At 33.1% G+C, this 17494-nt stretch overlaps 1 protein-coding gene across 1 annotated transcript; it reads left to right on the top strand.

Annotated features, from left to right (window-relative positions):
- The first annotated feature begins 7747 nt into the window (after nucleotides 1–7747).
- LOC129971700 (uncharacterized) lies at nucleotides 7748–11249 on the top strand. Its single transcript, XM_056085676.1, has 3 exons — nucleotides 7748–7869; nucleotides 8894–9191; nucleotides 9324–11249. Exons 1-3 carry the CDS (start codon nucleotides 7748–7750, stop codon nucleotides 11247–11249), a joined length of 2346 nt encoding a protein of 781 aa, XP_055941651.1.
- Nucleotides 11250–17494: the final 6245 nt, after the last annotated feature.

The following is a 17494-nucleotide window of genomic DNA, read 5'->3' as shown; positions in this document are numbered from 1 at the left end:
GTACACTAAACTCTGGAATTTCCTCTAAAAACAAGGACGGTGTCAAAGGAATGAGGTCGTCAGAGTCCTCTGTCACATATGTAAAGGGTCTGGAATTCACAGTTGATTCGAAGTCGCACAATACACTCATTAACTCTTCGTAGTTTAAAGACGCCTGGCACAAGATACGACGTAAAAGTTTCTTAATCATTTGCACAAGTCGTTCCCAAAAACCGCCCCACCATGGTGTTGCTGGGGGACTAAACTTCCAGTCTATCTTAAGTATGGCAGCTTCCCTTCCAACAATATTACAATCGATTGACTCAAAGAGATTGTTGGATCCGATAAAATTACTACCATTGTCGCTGTAAATGATCGATGGCCGCCCTCTACGCGCAATGAATCTTCTAAATCCAAGTAAAAATCCCTGAGTAGAGAGGGTCAAAATCAGTTCCAAATGAACCGCTCTGAAAACAGCACAGGTGAAAAGTATGATCCAGGCTTTACTCTTGTTCTTCCAAACTAGTGGGCAGGCTAAATCTATTCCCACAATTTCGAAAATCTTAGCATCTCTAACTCTATTTTCGGGCAGAGTAGCTGGCATTGTCTGCAGTACTTTAGCTTCACGCCTTCTGCATCTAACACATCAAGATAAAGCTCCTCGGATAGTTGATCTGCTTTTGATAATCCAAAAGTTTTCTCGAAGTTTGGATATTAATATATGTATCCCGGCATGAGACAAAGATAGATGTTTATGAAGTATCAACTTCTCCACAATTGCATGCTTTTTCGGAAGCAACATGAGGAAAATAAAATTGTGATTGTCCTTTCTTTCAGTTAATCTGGTCTTAACACGTAAAATGTCTTCCTCATCTTTGAACAGACTAAGTGACTTCAGCTTCTTTATGTCTTCTGAAGAAAATGACTCATGTTGAATAATCTTTACGATAGATTTCTCTGCCATTTTTAGCTCATTGACCTTTAACTCGCCGTCTTCTCTTTCTACTTTTGTCTTCTGACAATTTCCTATAAATCTGTGTATCCAACCCATCATTCTTAGTATTTTCGTGTATTTTGAAAAGTAGTTGAAGACTCGTGAAGAAAAATCATCAACATGGTTTAATAACATCATTACTTCTCTACGTTTTTCTTTGTTAGCCTCCACTTTGTCATCGATTGGCGCAGAATGAGGACATTCTTCTTCCGACAATGCCAGCCAATGAGGCGCCTCCCACCATCTGGATTCAATAAGTTTCTTCATTGAGCATCGTCTTGATGGCATGTCAGCAGGATTTTCTATACCAGGTATATGGTGCCAATTTCTAAAGTCTGCCAGGTTATAATTTCTGAAACTCTTTTATTCACAAAAGTTCCCCAAGCTTCTACATTCTTTATCCAGAAGAGTGCTGTCGAAGAGTCGGTCCAGTAATACTCTTTTGAAATTAACAATCTTGAGGTTCTTCTTAATGAATGAAGCCAATCTCGCTTCAATAAGACAAGCAAGCAATTCAAGTCTTGGTATAGTTGTTTTCTTTAACGGAGCTACTCTGGCTTTAGCTTGCAATAATGTCACTTTGGCTTCATCTGATTTTTGGCTTCTTAAAAATACTACACTCGCATAAGACCCCTGTGAAGCATCGGAAAATGTATGGAGGTTAAAATACTGCCCATCGATCTGAGTAACTTGACTAGGAATCTTTACTGATGCTAACAAGGGCAATTCCTTAACCCATTTCAAGAATTTTCTTTTGATTTCCTCATGTAGCTCTGCATCCCAGCTCAATTTAGTTTCCCAACTATTTTGCAAGTATATCTTTGGTCGAAGCGTGAAAGGGCAGATAAAACCGATTGGGTCGAAGATTCTCTGTGCAATTGATAACACGTTTCGTCTTGTCACTATGATGTCATCTAAGTCGATATTAGGTATGTCACAAAACAGTGAATCTTCAAACTTATCCCACATGTTTTCTATGTCGCTACTGTGAACCAACACGGACGTTATCAGGGGGGACATAGACACATTACTTTCTGAAGTGTAATACTTTATTCTACCCATAACTGTCCATTCGAGCAAAGATTCCACAGCAACCAATCCGTTTCCTAATTTGTGAACTTTTCCCGTTAACAATGCACCTGCGACGTCTGCTCCAATAAGGATTTCTATTTTCAAATCTTTTCTTCCAACATCAGAGACAGTGATACCTTTTTCTTTCATTTATTCTATCCATGGTCCAGGCTGCAAACTGGTCACTGGTCCACAAATCTTTAATTTTTCCAAAAGGTTTAATCTTCTAGAATAATTGCCATATAGGCTACTAAGAGACACTTCATAACGTTTATGGGTTTCTCTCTTTGTTGTGGTTCCTCCAAAAAGAGTATGAATCAAAGTTTCTGTTCCATTTGAATAGCACCCAATTTCTTCAGCCGTTCCGTTTAATATATATGAACGCTGTGATCCAGTGTCAATGAGTGCCCTTACCGTTTTCTGCCTTTTATTAGATTCGATATTCACTAATAAAGTTTGAAGATACACTTTATCTGGATTACTAAAACTGGTACTTACTAAAGATACCTTTTGTGCATCCTCCTCCTTAATTTTATCATCTTTCTTTTTACATGTTTGTAAGTCTAGATACATTACAGCCCAATGTCTTCTTAAGCATATCAAGCATCGAACAGTTGACCTACATTGCTTGGCCCTATGTCCAATTTTTAGGCAGATGAAACATCCATTCCTCTTCTTAATTTCATCATTCTTTTGAGTTAGTCATTTTTTGAGCCACAAAACAATTTTGGCTTTCATGTTGTTTCTCACAAAAAATGCAAGAGTTCTTTTCCCCAAGGTTAAATGCTTTCTTATGGCCTGAGAATAATTCATTCGCAGTAGGCACGGGATCTTCATTTTGGAACCTTTTATCCCTTCTAATTTCGTTTCGTGCACCAAAATCAAATTTAAACCCAGATTTTGTAGAGAAATCCTCTGCTCTCCCTCAACTTCATTTCTCAAAAATAACAATAATTGTTTTAATTTTTAGGAATAAGTATTTTCTTCTGTAATTATTGATGCATGATTTCTCAGCCAAACTCTTAATAACTCCTCGGGAATGCACGATTCAACGAGTGGAAATAACATGGCAGAGTCTTTGTCATTCCAATTGATTCCAACGAACGCAAATAGGATTCTAATTTGTCGTACAGCTCGGACACACTGCACCTTTTTCTTTGCTCAGTTACATTTTTAATAATTAGACTTAACAATTCTCTTATATAAAATTCCACTAAAAGTTCTTCCCCTCCTAATCTATTTTTCAAGCTTTATATGACTTTGTGATAATTTTCCGCGGTTGCCGGGAAGCTATTGACAATGCCACGTGGTCTAGTAGCTTGGATCAAGTAATGAAATTTGTCTTAATTTTGAATTTCTTTATCATCATGAATTCGTTGGAATTGCCCCCAAAATGGCAACCAATCTTTAATGTCCCAACCGAATTGTTTTAATACTATTTCAGGCAGCTTGAGTTTTTGTTTGTTTAAGTATGGAGAAACACTGGCGAAGGATTGCGCAATTTGGCGAGAAAAGAACATTTCAACTTTAACTTGGATTAAATCTAATTTTTCTTTGTATTCTTCCACGCTTTCCCACTCGCTGTTAAACTGCTCTTCAGAAGAATATTCTGAATCTAAAGTTTGAATATCATAAGAACGAATTTCGTCCGCCAAACGTTTTAAAGTTGTCAATTTTGATCTTAGAAATTCTTTGTCCGGGTTTTTATCTATTTCAAGTTTAATTCCATTATATATTCTCGTAAAAGATGCTCTAATAGGTTTTCGTCTCTGAATTAGTACTTTCATTTCCATAAACTTAGACAAAACACGAAAGCAAAATGTAATAGATTGTCTGAACTTGAACGCTCAAAGCATCCGTTACTAAATTGTCTGACCTCTATTTTTTTGCTTATTTCAATAAATCACGTACCGAGGTCACCAAATGTTGAGATTTGAAGAAACAGACTGTTTCCCTTTCTCCTAATTAAGCTTTTAAAAAGTAAAAACGATCAGACATTTAATTAAGAGTAACTTCGTTCTATCCTTTTATTTTGACTGATTTTTACATGCCACTTTCAAAAAGTGAAAGTGCTACAATACGCGACAGGATAAGAAATGTTTCAGGCCTGCTTTTATCAGTTCAGTCTCTTTTAACAATATGAATGAAGAGAGGGTTAGAATGATAAATTAAAATGAATTGAGCCTAAAAATTTTCAAGATGTAGATATTTCCGCCAAAAAGTGTGAACCTCTTTATATATTCTATATGAATTCTTTTAGATACAGTAATCGTAATACAAAATGACTTCACAGTTTGGAAAACTGGACTTTTGGACATTTATTTACAAATTATTGAAACTTTTACAACCGCCATTTAAATCGCAGCTCATATTTTGAATATTATTTTTCGATCTGCATATAAAATTTATAATAAAAATTAATAATTATGATATAAATTATAAAAGCATCTCTGAGTTAAGCCATACCACGAGACCCAGGAATTTTATAACACAGTTGTAACGCGTTAAAAGATAGAAACTTACGAAAAATCTTTATATACGATATATGCTTGTTGATAAATAATGTTTGTGGAATAAAGCAATTTTCCTACCGATTTCCGATAAGGAGATGAATAAAAAAGGAGCAACGTAACATCTTGAATGGATTCCAATTGACTTATCGACGCTCGAAGATGCAAATGGAATTTCACTTGATACGTTGCGAGAAATGGTTTCATACGAGTAATTTGACAGTTCTTGTGTCTCGCTTAGCGTTAAACTCATCTAAGTGCTTCATATATTACTATCCGCCTTTGTAGACCAGCCGGTTCGCCAGTATTAATGCTCGCTAAAATGTTCAATTCATATTTTATGAAACTTGCTCTCATAATGGGTTTTTCAGCAAAATATTTTTAAGCTTCACATTTTGATAGTCATATTATTCATTTATACCACAATGTAGGGCTTAAACCGTTCTGTTCATTGGATTACGCGTCTCTTCGATTTTCTTAATAATCGTAAAATTCAATTTTAAATTAAAGTGAAAATAATGAATGTATATTTAAACCCGAAAAACTCGAGAAATACTTACTAATTTTGGAGATATTTGTGCCATTTTGTACAGAATTTATTGATGAAGGTTTTAATATATTGGAGTCGTATGAAAATAAAAAAGGAGTATTATAATTACGGAGTAAAGGAGTGTTATAATTAAATATTTTCCTACTACGATTCGCGCTTACGTAAAATAGCAGTATCTGTGCTTTGCACTTATCCGTACATATGTGGAAACCTCAAACTGCGTATGCGCAAATAGCAAATTGTGGTATGCATATGCCATGTGTTTTTTGTTTATGTCTGATTTTAAACAGCGATTCAAAACTCATTCTGCTCAAAAAAAGGAAATCCAACCTTGGCCGAAGCACATAAAATGCCAAAACGCTTCGTTTGTCGCTCGATAATGAAAATGTAGAAAAAAACTGTTAGGCTAGCGAATATCAGAAAGAATGTCCACACTTTCTTCGAAGGAGATTTTTCTGTTGAGCGACTTTCTCTCTTTAAATCGCACTGAAGTAGAATTGCAGAGACAGAATGAATCTTGTCTGTCTGCTGACAGAGAAAAACATTTAAATTTGAGACACAGTAGAAGAAGTGAAATAACAAACGCTCTTGATATTTGGTCCGAAAAGGAGTACTCCGCTCTGAATTACGATCCATGTGTGGATTACAGAAATGATGCCTCGGTTTCAATAGGAACAATGCAATCTGTCTATATTGTTCAACTTTAGAAACAGCTTTGATATACAGTCATTTTCGCCCAAAAATAATTTATCGCCAAATTTTAGCGAAATGTCCGAATGTGTCGAGAACGACAACAATATGGTAACGGTAAAAACACCACTGAAAAATTTCCAACCTCCCAAGGCGCCAAATTACTGTATATCAAGGTTTAGTCCAGCTTTATAATGGAAAGATGAATCAAAAGGCATGTGTTGTTTACAAGGAAAAATTAAATTAGAAGACATCTTCCCTCCGTCATGAACCATTACTTTCATTTCTTACTAATGAACATCCTACTTCCAAAGAATTTGTGAGGAACATACGCCTTTATAATAATGCCTTTTCAATGACTTCATTTATGAGTTCACAGGTTCTACTTAATGCCTACATTCAAAGTACAATCCGAAGTCTACCATTTGGCTGGTTGTCTCTTCTGTCTTGGCAGTAGGAGGAAAAACAGCCAATATAGTTTACAAAGAAATATTATGAAGCAACCTGTATTTTATTTTCCTATCTGATTATACAGAGTTGATAAATAACAGATGTTGATTTACTGATTATATTATCTGATTATACAGAGCGTGGAACAGTGGGTACGATGACTTATATGTATATTTATAAATTTTAAAACAGCTTTTCTAATATATATTTTTTTGAATTGTTTTGTCTAAGAACATATCATATTTATACCATTTTAACAATCTAAAGGAACAGCATTGATATACAGTCATTTTCGCGCAAAAAGTAGTTTATCGTCAAATTTTAGCGAAATAGCTGAATGTAGCGCAAACGGCAGCAATAGCGTTTCCAATCGCGAGGTTCCGAGAAATGCTGCAACAAATTAACGTGAATATAGAAAAAAAAATCAATAAATGCAATAAAATGGAATGCATGCAAAAAAAAAAATTAGTCAAAAATAATGAAAGTAAGCAGAAGGAGTATGCGCAACAGGGGGAAAAAAAATCAAGGGAAATGAACAGGAAAGATCGAAATACAGGAACAAAAAAAATGGCGGCCATGCAACTCCAAACAAAGCGCTACCAAAAAATTGCTAACGTCGCAAAGCGCCAAATGATTTTATATCGAAGTTTAGCCCTAAATACTTCTGAATGTGAGCTATAAAAATAGTTTTGTAGTTAATTTTTATGATTTCTAAATATATTTTTTATGTTTGTTTGATGTTGCTCATAGGACATGCTCATGTCATATCGGGTGGAGGCTAGACTTAAGTTTAAAGCTAATTTTTCCTCTTGGATGTTATGCCATGGGCAACGCTGTGCGGATACTGCTAGTTTATAGTATCTAAAAGAATTACTAATCAAAAATTAATTGGATTAAATGGAAAATTCAAATTTTAGTTTTATTTTTAAAAAGATATAAACTTTGCCAATAATAATATTTTTTTTTCAGTTTACAAGTATATTTCAAAAAGTTATGAAGTTTAAACAGTCTTTTGGTCCTAAGGAATCATATTGTGGCGTTGATTCTCTATATCTATTAATATTGTCTATGTTTCAGGTTTTGTTTTGTTCCGATTGGCAACGGTGTTAAAAAAGATGTATATGTAGTTTGGAATTCATTAAAAGAGGTTGTGTTTTACTTTTGAGAATGGCTTTGAGTTTTTTATTTACGCCATAAACAAATGCCCTTTCATCCAAGAAATCGAAAGCAGAGTCTTTAATGAAAGTATCTGAATAAGAATATTATCTTATTCGATGTCAAACCGTGACATCTGGCTACCGTGACAGGACTCGGTTGCTTTTTAAGAGTAAGTACGAAACATTTCAGCATTTATTTCATTATGGAAACTGTTTTGAAAGATAGGAAGCAACTGAGAAGACTGTTTACTATAGCATCAATTCCTTTGACAAGGCAGAAAATCAACTGAGTTGTGCCGATAAAATCAATAAATTAAAGCTAATTGAGGAGAAAGCTTTATTAATAATGGCATGTGAAGAAAAATTTAAACAGTTGTTGTATTCCGAGGAGACTTCCGATACTGAAATCGAGAGAGAAGTAGATGAGTCGGAAACTTACATTGATCGCTGGAGATCTTTAAAACAAAAGTTAGAATCATTTGTGATTAAACAGTTATCCTCTAAAAATGAAAGTTTTAATATTGGTACGAATACCTTATTAAATTATCCAAAAATAAAATTACCTACTTTTGACGGTAATGTACGCAATTGGTTATATTTTGGGGACAGTTTCAAAAAATTGATGAGGACATTAATATCGATTCTCACGATAAATTTTCATATCTATCTCAAGCAATGGAACGAGGTAGTCCTGCCGAAGAATTAATTAAGAGTTTTCCTCCAGGTGGTAATAGCTATGAAAAAGCTTTAAAACAATTAAAATTGCGTTTTGGCAGAGAAGAATTATTAATTCAAGTATATGTTAAAGATTTACTAGCATTAGTTCTTCAAAAACAGAACTGTTCAAAAAATTCATTAAGAAAGTTGTTTGATCAACTCGAGAGTAAACTACGTTCACTTGAACTATTAGGAGTTACTAGGGAGAAATATGCTGCTATGTTATTTTCTCTAGTTGAGTCATCGCTACCCGAAGAAACTTTGATTGCTTGGGAGCGTTGTAGATTGGCTCATAGTAGAGTTCGTGAAACGAACACGAATGATTCCGATCAAAATTCAACTAAAATAAAAAAAAAGTGATTTAGAATTTATTTTCGAATTTTTACAAGATGAGGTTGAATCAGAAGAACGCATTCTTCTTGCTTCTAGAAGTTTCAACGCTTCTAAACCGAAAGCGGAAGTGAAATATAATAAATTTTCTGGTGATAAAAAAATGAGTGAAAATAAAACTAGGAATGTAAACTTTTATGAGGCACCTAGTGCAACTGATCTTTTGACTTCGTCGCAAGTGTCAAAACAGTGCATATTTTGTTCTAATGCACACCATTCTGGAGATTGTTTTAAAGTAAGAAAAATGCCCTTGAAGCAAAGAGAGGCAATTGTTCAACAATCTCATAATTGTTTTATGCTTAAAAACTGGACATTCTATCAGAGATTGTAATGTCAGAGCTAGTTGTTTGTGTTGTGGCAAAAAACGCCACATTCTTCTGTGTAGAAAAATGAATCCGATATCTGAGTCTAAAGACAAAGAATCGCTTGAAGTTGATAAGAGAACTGATAGTAGTTCTGAAATGGATCAAGCTCTTTCCAACTTGTCCACCAATCCAAACGTAGTCCTGCAGACATTCAAAGTTGTAATTAGAGGCAACGGGAAAAAACGTGTAGCAAGAGCTATTATCGATACTGGTTCACAGCGGTCATATTTACTACGAGCTACAGCTGAAGAAATGAGCTATGAGCCTACCAGCTGTGAATATTTGCAGCACTCCCTATTTGGTGGCAAGCATACTGGGGTATGTAAACATGATGTATATACTTTGTATTTATCGAGTGTACATGAGAATTATAATTGTAATTTTAAAGTTCTTAGTCAACAAATTATTTGTAAAACTGTGCCACCTACTGTGAATGAGTTTTGCGTGAAGGAGTTAGCTGCTTATAATGTAAATATTGTGGATAATTGTGAAGATCCTATTGAAATCCTTATCGGAGCTGATGTAGCTGGGAAGCTCATGACAGGAGGTTATCGTGAAATGTCTTGTGGACTCGTAGCGATTGAAACAAAACTTGGGTGGTCTGTAATGGGACGAATAACTGATACTGCGAGAAGTGAATGTTCATCTTTATTAGTTAAGTCCATGTTATCTACAGCAGAGACAATAACAGACTTATGGTCCTTGGATACTCTTGGCATAACTGACCCATCTGTGAAGAAAAGCAAGATCGAGTTACAAGAAGCTGCTCGAATGCATTTTCTAAATACAGTTCATTTGGTAGATGATCGTTTTGAAGTAGATTTGCCTTGGTTGGAAGATCATCCACCATTCCCAGATTATTTTGATTTAGCAAAGGGAAGACTGAACAAAACTGTTAAACGTCTTAAAACTGAGTCTAATTATGAAGCTTATGAGAATGTTTTTAGGGAATGGCTTGAGGAGGGAGTAATTGAGGAAGTTGCCAAAAATGATCAGGCTTCAGTACATTATCTGCCTCATCGAGCAGTTATCAAGGAGAATAGCACTACAAAAATCAGGCCTGTCTTTGACGCTTCTTCCAAGGCAAAGGGATTTCCTAGTCTTAATGATTTTCTTGAGAAGGGGCCGAATCTAATTGAGCAGATTCCGAGTATTTTAACCAGATTTCGAAAAGAGAAGATCGGTGTTATTGCTGACATCCGAAAAGCCTTTCTACAAATAGGTGTTTCACCCACGGACAGGTTGAGGTTTTTGTGGATTGGTAATGATGGTCAGCTGAAAGAGTACAGACATTGCCGTGTAGTTTTTGGTGTATCGAGTAGCCCTTTTCTTCTAAATTCTACTATTCAGCTTCATTTACAAACTGGTTTGGAAAAAATAGGAACTGGAGAATCTTCGTATCCAAAAGATGTCATTCAAAAACTTGCGCACAGTTTTTATGTCGACAATTGTGTTAGTTGCGTTAAAAATGAAAAAAAACTACATCGTTTTATTAACGTTTTGACTGAGGTAATGGCCGAGAAAAAATTCGAGCTTAGAGGGTGGGAGTTCAGTGATGTCAATGCTGATACTTCTGCCGATACAAATGTGCTCGGTCTGGTACGGAATAAAAAATCTGACACTCTACGAATTAATACTGCAAGTGTAAAAGAATTGTGCTTTGAAAAGGTAACTAAGCGATTAATCTTATCTACAGCTCATAGATTGTTCGATCCTCTTGGTATATGTTGTCCTGTCATCCTAATTTCTAAATTATTGCTTCAAGAAACGTGGAAGCAGAAAATAACATGGGATGAAGAAGTTGATAAAATTACAAAAAATACATTTTTAAAATGGCTAAAAGATATTGAATGTTTAGAGAAAATCCGTTTTCCAAGATATTTTGGTTCAGAGATTGCAAGTGGAAATATTTCAGTACATATTTTCTGTGATGCTAGTAAGCATGCTTATGCTGTCGCTGCTTTCATCCGAATACAGACTTGTGATTCAGTTAAAGTACAACTTATACAAGCCAGGAGTAGAGTTTCACCAACAGGAAAGGAAGGGATTACTATCTCTAGACTTGAGTTACTTGCAGCTACTGTCTCAGCAAGACTTTCAACTTCTATTTTGTTAGAGATACAGAGTGAAGAAGTTTACTTCTGGACTGATTCTTCGACTGTCTTGACATGGATTATGAGAGAAGAAGCCTGGAATGTCTTTGTCCAGAATAGAGTGAAGGAAATTAGAGCGTTAACAAATAAAAGTTCTTGGAGACATATCCCTGGTTCCATGAATCCTGCTGATCTCCCGAGTAGAGGTTGTTCAGCTCAAACTTTATTGAAATCTAACTGGTGGTTAGGATCAAGTTGGCTTTACTTGCCTAAAGAGGATTGACCAAAAGGAAATCTAAGCTTAAATGAAAACGAGATTGTTCGGGAAAAGATTTAGATCCGAATATCTAGGAGCACTTATTCAAAATTCGGATAAGACAAGATCAGTGAAAGTGAATATCGGTGATGTTGTATTGATAGGAAGTGACAACACCAAGCGACTGAATTGGCCACTGGGAAAAATAATAGAGATTATTCCAGGTCAAGACGGAGTAACAAGACTTGTGAAACTTAAAACGGCAAATGGAGAATTACTAAGACCAACTCAGAGACTGTATCCACTTGAAGTCTCTAATGATGATTTTATTGTTGAGAACTTTTCAACTAAGAAGTTGGAAACTTGTAAAGAGTCTGGCTCTAACAATGTGTGTGATGTAAGCTTTGAGCCACAGTTTCAAAAGACTAGAACAGGTCGTACGGTCAAAATACCTAAAAGACTGGACTTGTGAACAATTTTAATTTTGCTAATTTTATATATCTTTCTTGCAACTATGTGTAAGTTAAAGTTTTAATGTAAAATGTTAACTTAGGTTGGAGGATGTCGCGTTGATTCTCTATATCTATTAATATTGTCTATGTTTCAGCTTTTGTTTTGTTCCGATTGGCAACGGTGTTAAAAAAGATGTATATGTAGTTTGGAATTCATTAAAAGAGGTTGTGTTTTACTTTTGAGAATGGCTTTGAGTTTTATATTTACGCCATAAACAAATGCCCTTTCACCCAAGAAATCGAAAACAGAGTCTTTAATGAAAGTATCTGAATAAGAATATTATCTGATTTAATGTCAAACCGTGAAACATATTCTGCAAAATATTCTTGACTTTTAAATAAATAAACGTTTCTATTTTCTGCTTCAAATCTGGCCGATTTATTAAGTTTTGAATTTTACAACTTTAGAACAATCAACATTTTCATAATCTAGGAAAATCACTTGAGAAATCATGGAAAATGATTGGCTTCTTTGAGACGGTCGATGAAGTGATCTGTAATCACCCGTTTTTATAAAATAGTGATTTTGAAATTTTCATATGTCAATCAGTTTATGTGATTTACTTAGTTAATTGGAGAGCAACTCTTTAAAATATTGGCGTCTTGAGAATATTTTGTTAAATATGACTCACAGGGCCCAGGATATATCTAAAAATTTAAAATTCGCAATTTATCAGCATTTATTGACTCAAATTATATAAAATAATTTTTTATATCATTTAGAACATTTATAACAGATGTATATCTGTTAATAAAGGTTTGCTAATTAGCTATTAGGCTCCAATTAGAGTAGATATCTTGTACATATTAGACCATATTTGCCTTTAATAAAACAATTTAACTGAATTAGTAATACAGGTATTGTTAAAGATCATATAAAACGTTTCCTGACATTTACTTTTCAAAAAATATCATGTTTCATATTTATTTCATTTCATACACACGTGATGAAAATTATATCTGTATCTGTTTAATTCGGAAGGATAGTTGATAGATTTTTTTTTTTAATTTAAGGTTTTGTAAATGGATGACAACGCGTTGATAAAATCTAATTTTTCACATTAACAGGCAATGTGCTATTGCAGTTCAAATTTTATTTTTTATTTTGTGCGAAATAAATAGTTGAAAAATGCGATTAAATTATTTTGTAAAAAATTCATTAAAAATAGAAATTAATTTGTTGGTTAAAACATTAATATAATTGAGAAGATTAGTTTTTCATCTTCAACATGATATAAAGTTAAATTTTGTACTGTAAAATTTTCAGAAGTTATTGCAGAAAAACGCCAAAATTTCGCTTAATTTTTAATTTAAATTCTAATTAAAAATTCAAGAATATCGGTTCGAGGTGCACATTCTTGACCTACAAGGTATACATGTACCAAATTTGGTAGTTGTGGGTAAAATGGTCTGTACTGTAAAGCATCAACACACACACGCTGAGCTTCATTATAATTATAGAAGTACGGTGATCAATAAGAATTGAAGTATCTAAAGTAGTAATCAGAAAATGCTGCCATGTGACCGTCAGTTTTCTTAAATGGTGAACGCTAGCGACCTGAAATCGCTAATCAAGCGAAAATTTCTTGATCAATTGCACAATTTTTAAAATTAATTTTTGGCATGTTAAATGATATATCAAAGATAAAAATAATTCTAGCAGCTTTTCATCGCCAAATGAAGAAATAAATAGTGCAAAAATAAATATTACGCTACATCATAAAGACCAATGAATTATTTTTCAACAATACAGATTTCAATGAGGCCCATTTCCCTCTAATTTTAAAAAGCTTCAAAACTTATTTCAAAAGAAATTTCAGATAATTAATTCGAACCATTTTAGTATTTCATCAAGCAGTAAAATTATGCATACATGTAGTTCAAAATCTTCACCACCTCTTACACCATCATTTAAAAAAAATGTCTTTTTAAAATATATCTGGAAACATTGTTTCATTAGTTTAAAATGCATTCATTCATTTTAAACAATCAATTTCCATTTAATTAAAATATCAACAGGGTTTTGATGCTCTACATTATCTTTCCCAAAATCTTAAATATTTTGACATCATTAAAGCTTTGATGTTAAAATATTTAGTAAATTAGGTAAACAATGACATAAAATTTCATTTCCGCACAATTTTCTTCTCATTTTAATGATTTTGGTAATAGGCTTCATAAAAAAAAATGCTTACGATGTAATGCGTAATTTTATCTCATTGCTGGAGATGTTTAATTTTTTAAAATTTATTTCGCAAATAATATCTTGAAGAGTTGATCAAATATCAATTGGTCAAAGTTCTTAAAAATCAATATTTTTTTTTCACTGAAAGGACATAACACTACATGGATTTTGTGCATCATAATATCCTGTACAAATGTTTTTACATTACATATATTGCATGTATAATTATTTTACACCAAAAATACAGATATATACGAGTTCATTTGATATCTAAGGCACTTATCCATGTACATATATTGATTGTATGGCAATTACCTGATATTTTCAAGGTAATCTTTTCCAAACATTGGAAGGTTCAAAAATGAACAGTTTCAGAAATCACCGAAAACAAATATTTCGGATATATAAATAATGCACCCATGGATAATTCCCCAATACCTTAATGTAAATGAAATAATTAACTTGAATTACCTCTTGATATTGCTCCAAGAGAGCATCTTTTTCTGCATTTTGTCGCCTCAAGTCTCTCATTTGGCGTTCCATCTCCTCCATTCTCCTCACTAATCTCAAATGCTCCTTAAAGAAAGAAGAAAATATTAAATAAAAATCTCTTGATTAAATCAGCACAGATTGAAATGTTTTTTTAATTCCTAAAATGCTAAGTTATTCCACTGTTTTTTAAAAGATTAAATTGAGTTTTAAATTTACAATTCTTGAAAAAATTGAACTTTGATGAGGATATATTTTGATCAGCAACATAGATGCCTCAAACAAGATTTCATTTAGTTATTTTTTAGCCTCAAAATACATGCTGACTAATTCGGATATATTGATATCAATATTTATTGAATTATTATTTTTTATGTTGATTTAAGTTTTACTTCCGAAACTTTTGTCATAAATAGCATCCGTGGCAATTTTAATAGAATAATCTACTTTTGCAACAATGCTCTGAAAATCTATGATAATCACAGCTCAAATATTCCAAAATGTATAGCAGACGGTAAAACAAATGAAAAGAGAAATCACAATAATTTTCAGTTAACCTAAATTAAAATAATAAAGAAATCTTATAGTATTATTTAACGTCGCATTTCAGCTTTTAAATTCCATTAAAATGCCTTATTTTGAATTATGACTATCTAAAACTGGCTGAGAAATTAAAGAACAAGCTTCCATATAAAAATATAAGCCAATTGATGCCGGGCGCGCGTGTGTTCAGAACACCGAAATGATAAATGAATGTATCGCGCTTAGTTTCACTCAGTTTTAAATTTTAATTTCGAAAATTTATTTAGGGTTTTATTTAATGATTTTTCAATCGTAGTTTCGTTTCTAATGATTGTAGAACTGCAATTGCATTATCAAAAAGAGCAGATTGCCATCTTAAAGAAATTTGTTTTGCTTCTGACTTGGATTTCTGGAGATACAGAAATTTAAATATTCATTTTTCAAGAAAAAGTTTCAAAATTCTGGCATCGATCATTGTAATATAATACATTTATATATTTCAAGCTTTTTGAGGTCATTTACTAAACAAATGGATCAAATTTAGAACAAACATAATAAAAAAATCCCTGCATCTGTTTTTAAATGCCGTTCAAATTGACTTAAATATTTTTCGATTATTCTGTCGGTAAAACAATAAAACTTTACCCTGAAATAGTTTTCACTAATTTCGCAGAAGTCAAATTAGAAAACTAATAATCGTGAAAATTTTTACTGATACAACAGTTAAGTGAAAGCAAAAATATACCGAATTTTTTAATCATCGCTTTGCAACATCTTATAATTTAGGATTGTTGACAGATCTTAACGGGTAGATTTCTTTTAATTTAGATTGCAGAATTTCTATTTATAAACTAGCTATCAAGCAGAGGAACATTATTGCAAAATTTGCTCCGTTCAAAGTACCTGTGCAATGGTATAAATAGCAATCGAATTGCGACACAGAGAAAAACCTCTTTACTTCTGCCAATTACGACATTTTATGCCATTAATATTCTGGGCTCTAACAATCATATACCGTTTAAACTTAAATATAACTGAAACGCAGAAAGCATTTTTGTCAGCTTATAATTATGGAATAAAAGACAGAAATAAACTTTTGAAACTGGGTTTTTTTTTTTTTTTTTTTTGCTTTTATAATGCTAGATTCACACCAGTAAGATATTTGGGCTGACAATTTTAGATTTAAAAGTAGTGAAATAATCAGTTGAATATAATAAATTCCGATTGATATAAATAATCAATTTTTAGACATTATAAAGCAACATGATAGTTTTCAATTTCTTTCTAAAATATACATCTGAACTAAGTATCAGTTTTCAATCATTGATTAAAAATTAATGACAGTTCACACAATTTCAAATCATTTACCTAAACTTTTTTAGTATAATTGAGATTTAATTTTTTTCTACTAGAAATACATAGGCGTTGGATCACGAATGACACGAGCTGGAATCTCGTAGTAATCTTAAAAGAATCAAGCGTGATTCTTGGGAGTTGACGAATGAAAGTAGAAAGGTTTAGAATTTTAATGGCACAAACGCCAGTCTTACATCTGAACTCAATAGAAGATATTTATTCTGACCACGATTTAATATCCAAAATTACAGATAAGAAAAAACAGAACTACGAAAGAAGGTTAAAGAATAAATCAAATAACTGATTAAATCGATGTCAATAAGAAAATTTTTAGAGAAAAAGGAGGATTGCACAGAAAATCTTTCAAGTTACCAACAGTTAAAATACTTCATTCTTGAGTTAAAATCATTCCAATCTGCTAAAATAGGTCTAACGGATAGTAAATACTGTCGTCTGATAAGGACACTGGTGGTAGTTTGCCTTTTAATAAAGGATTGAAAGCAAAATCTGAGTAGAAAGTTCTTAGCCTTTTCAATTTTACAAATAAACGTGAATAAGGAAAAGCCGCAACTGCCCTTACAACGATGCTGCTCGAGTAACCAGGATATCACAGCCATATTCTCCGCTTTCTTTACGAGTGATTGTATACTCGTGGCGTGAGTTTTATTCATTCGAGATGCTCCCCCAAATGAGTTTGTCGAAAAGGGAGGGTTTCTAAGAACATTCAAACGATGTACGAACGTATGCAATAGCTATCAGCTTAATGGCGATCTTTTGTATACTAGTCCCTTAAGAAGATGGGTTGTCATTACGGTTTTTGATTGGTGGCAATTTCATTTTTAATCTATGAAAAAGAAACTCGATATTCTATCAGTCTGAGATACCTTGGAAATGGAAGCGTGTATGCTTGTTGGAAACTCGCAATACAATGCTAAATGAAGTGTCATTTATCATAGATATGATCGTCCATAGTTGCATTTTCTTCTGGATACTGAAATATGATATACATTTAGTATCCAGAATGATAGTATTAAATGTAATAGATTTTCTATATCATGTAGAGGAACGAAGCCTTTTTCAATAACCGGAATTGATCCTTTATTCCTGAAAAATTATTGTTCGCTGTTGTGTTTTGAAGAATGAAATTTGATTCAAACATTTCAGAACTAATTAATCGCCGCATCCTGAATCGCGTAAAAAGGCTGCAC

Source organism: Argiope bruennichi, chromosome 6 (genome assembly GCF_947563725.1).
Source record: "Argiope bruennichi chromosome 6, qqArgBrue1.1, whole genome shotgun sequence".
NCBI lineage: Eukaryota > Metazoa > Arthropoda > Arachnida > Araneae > Araneidae > Argiope > Argiope bruennichi.
The sequence above is the reverse complement of the archived record's forward strand: the minus strand, read 5'-3'. Positions and strand labels throughout refer to the sequence as shown.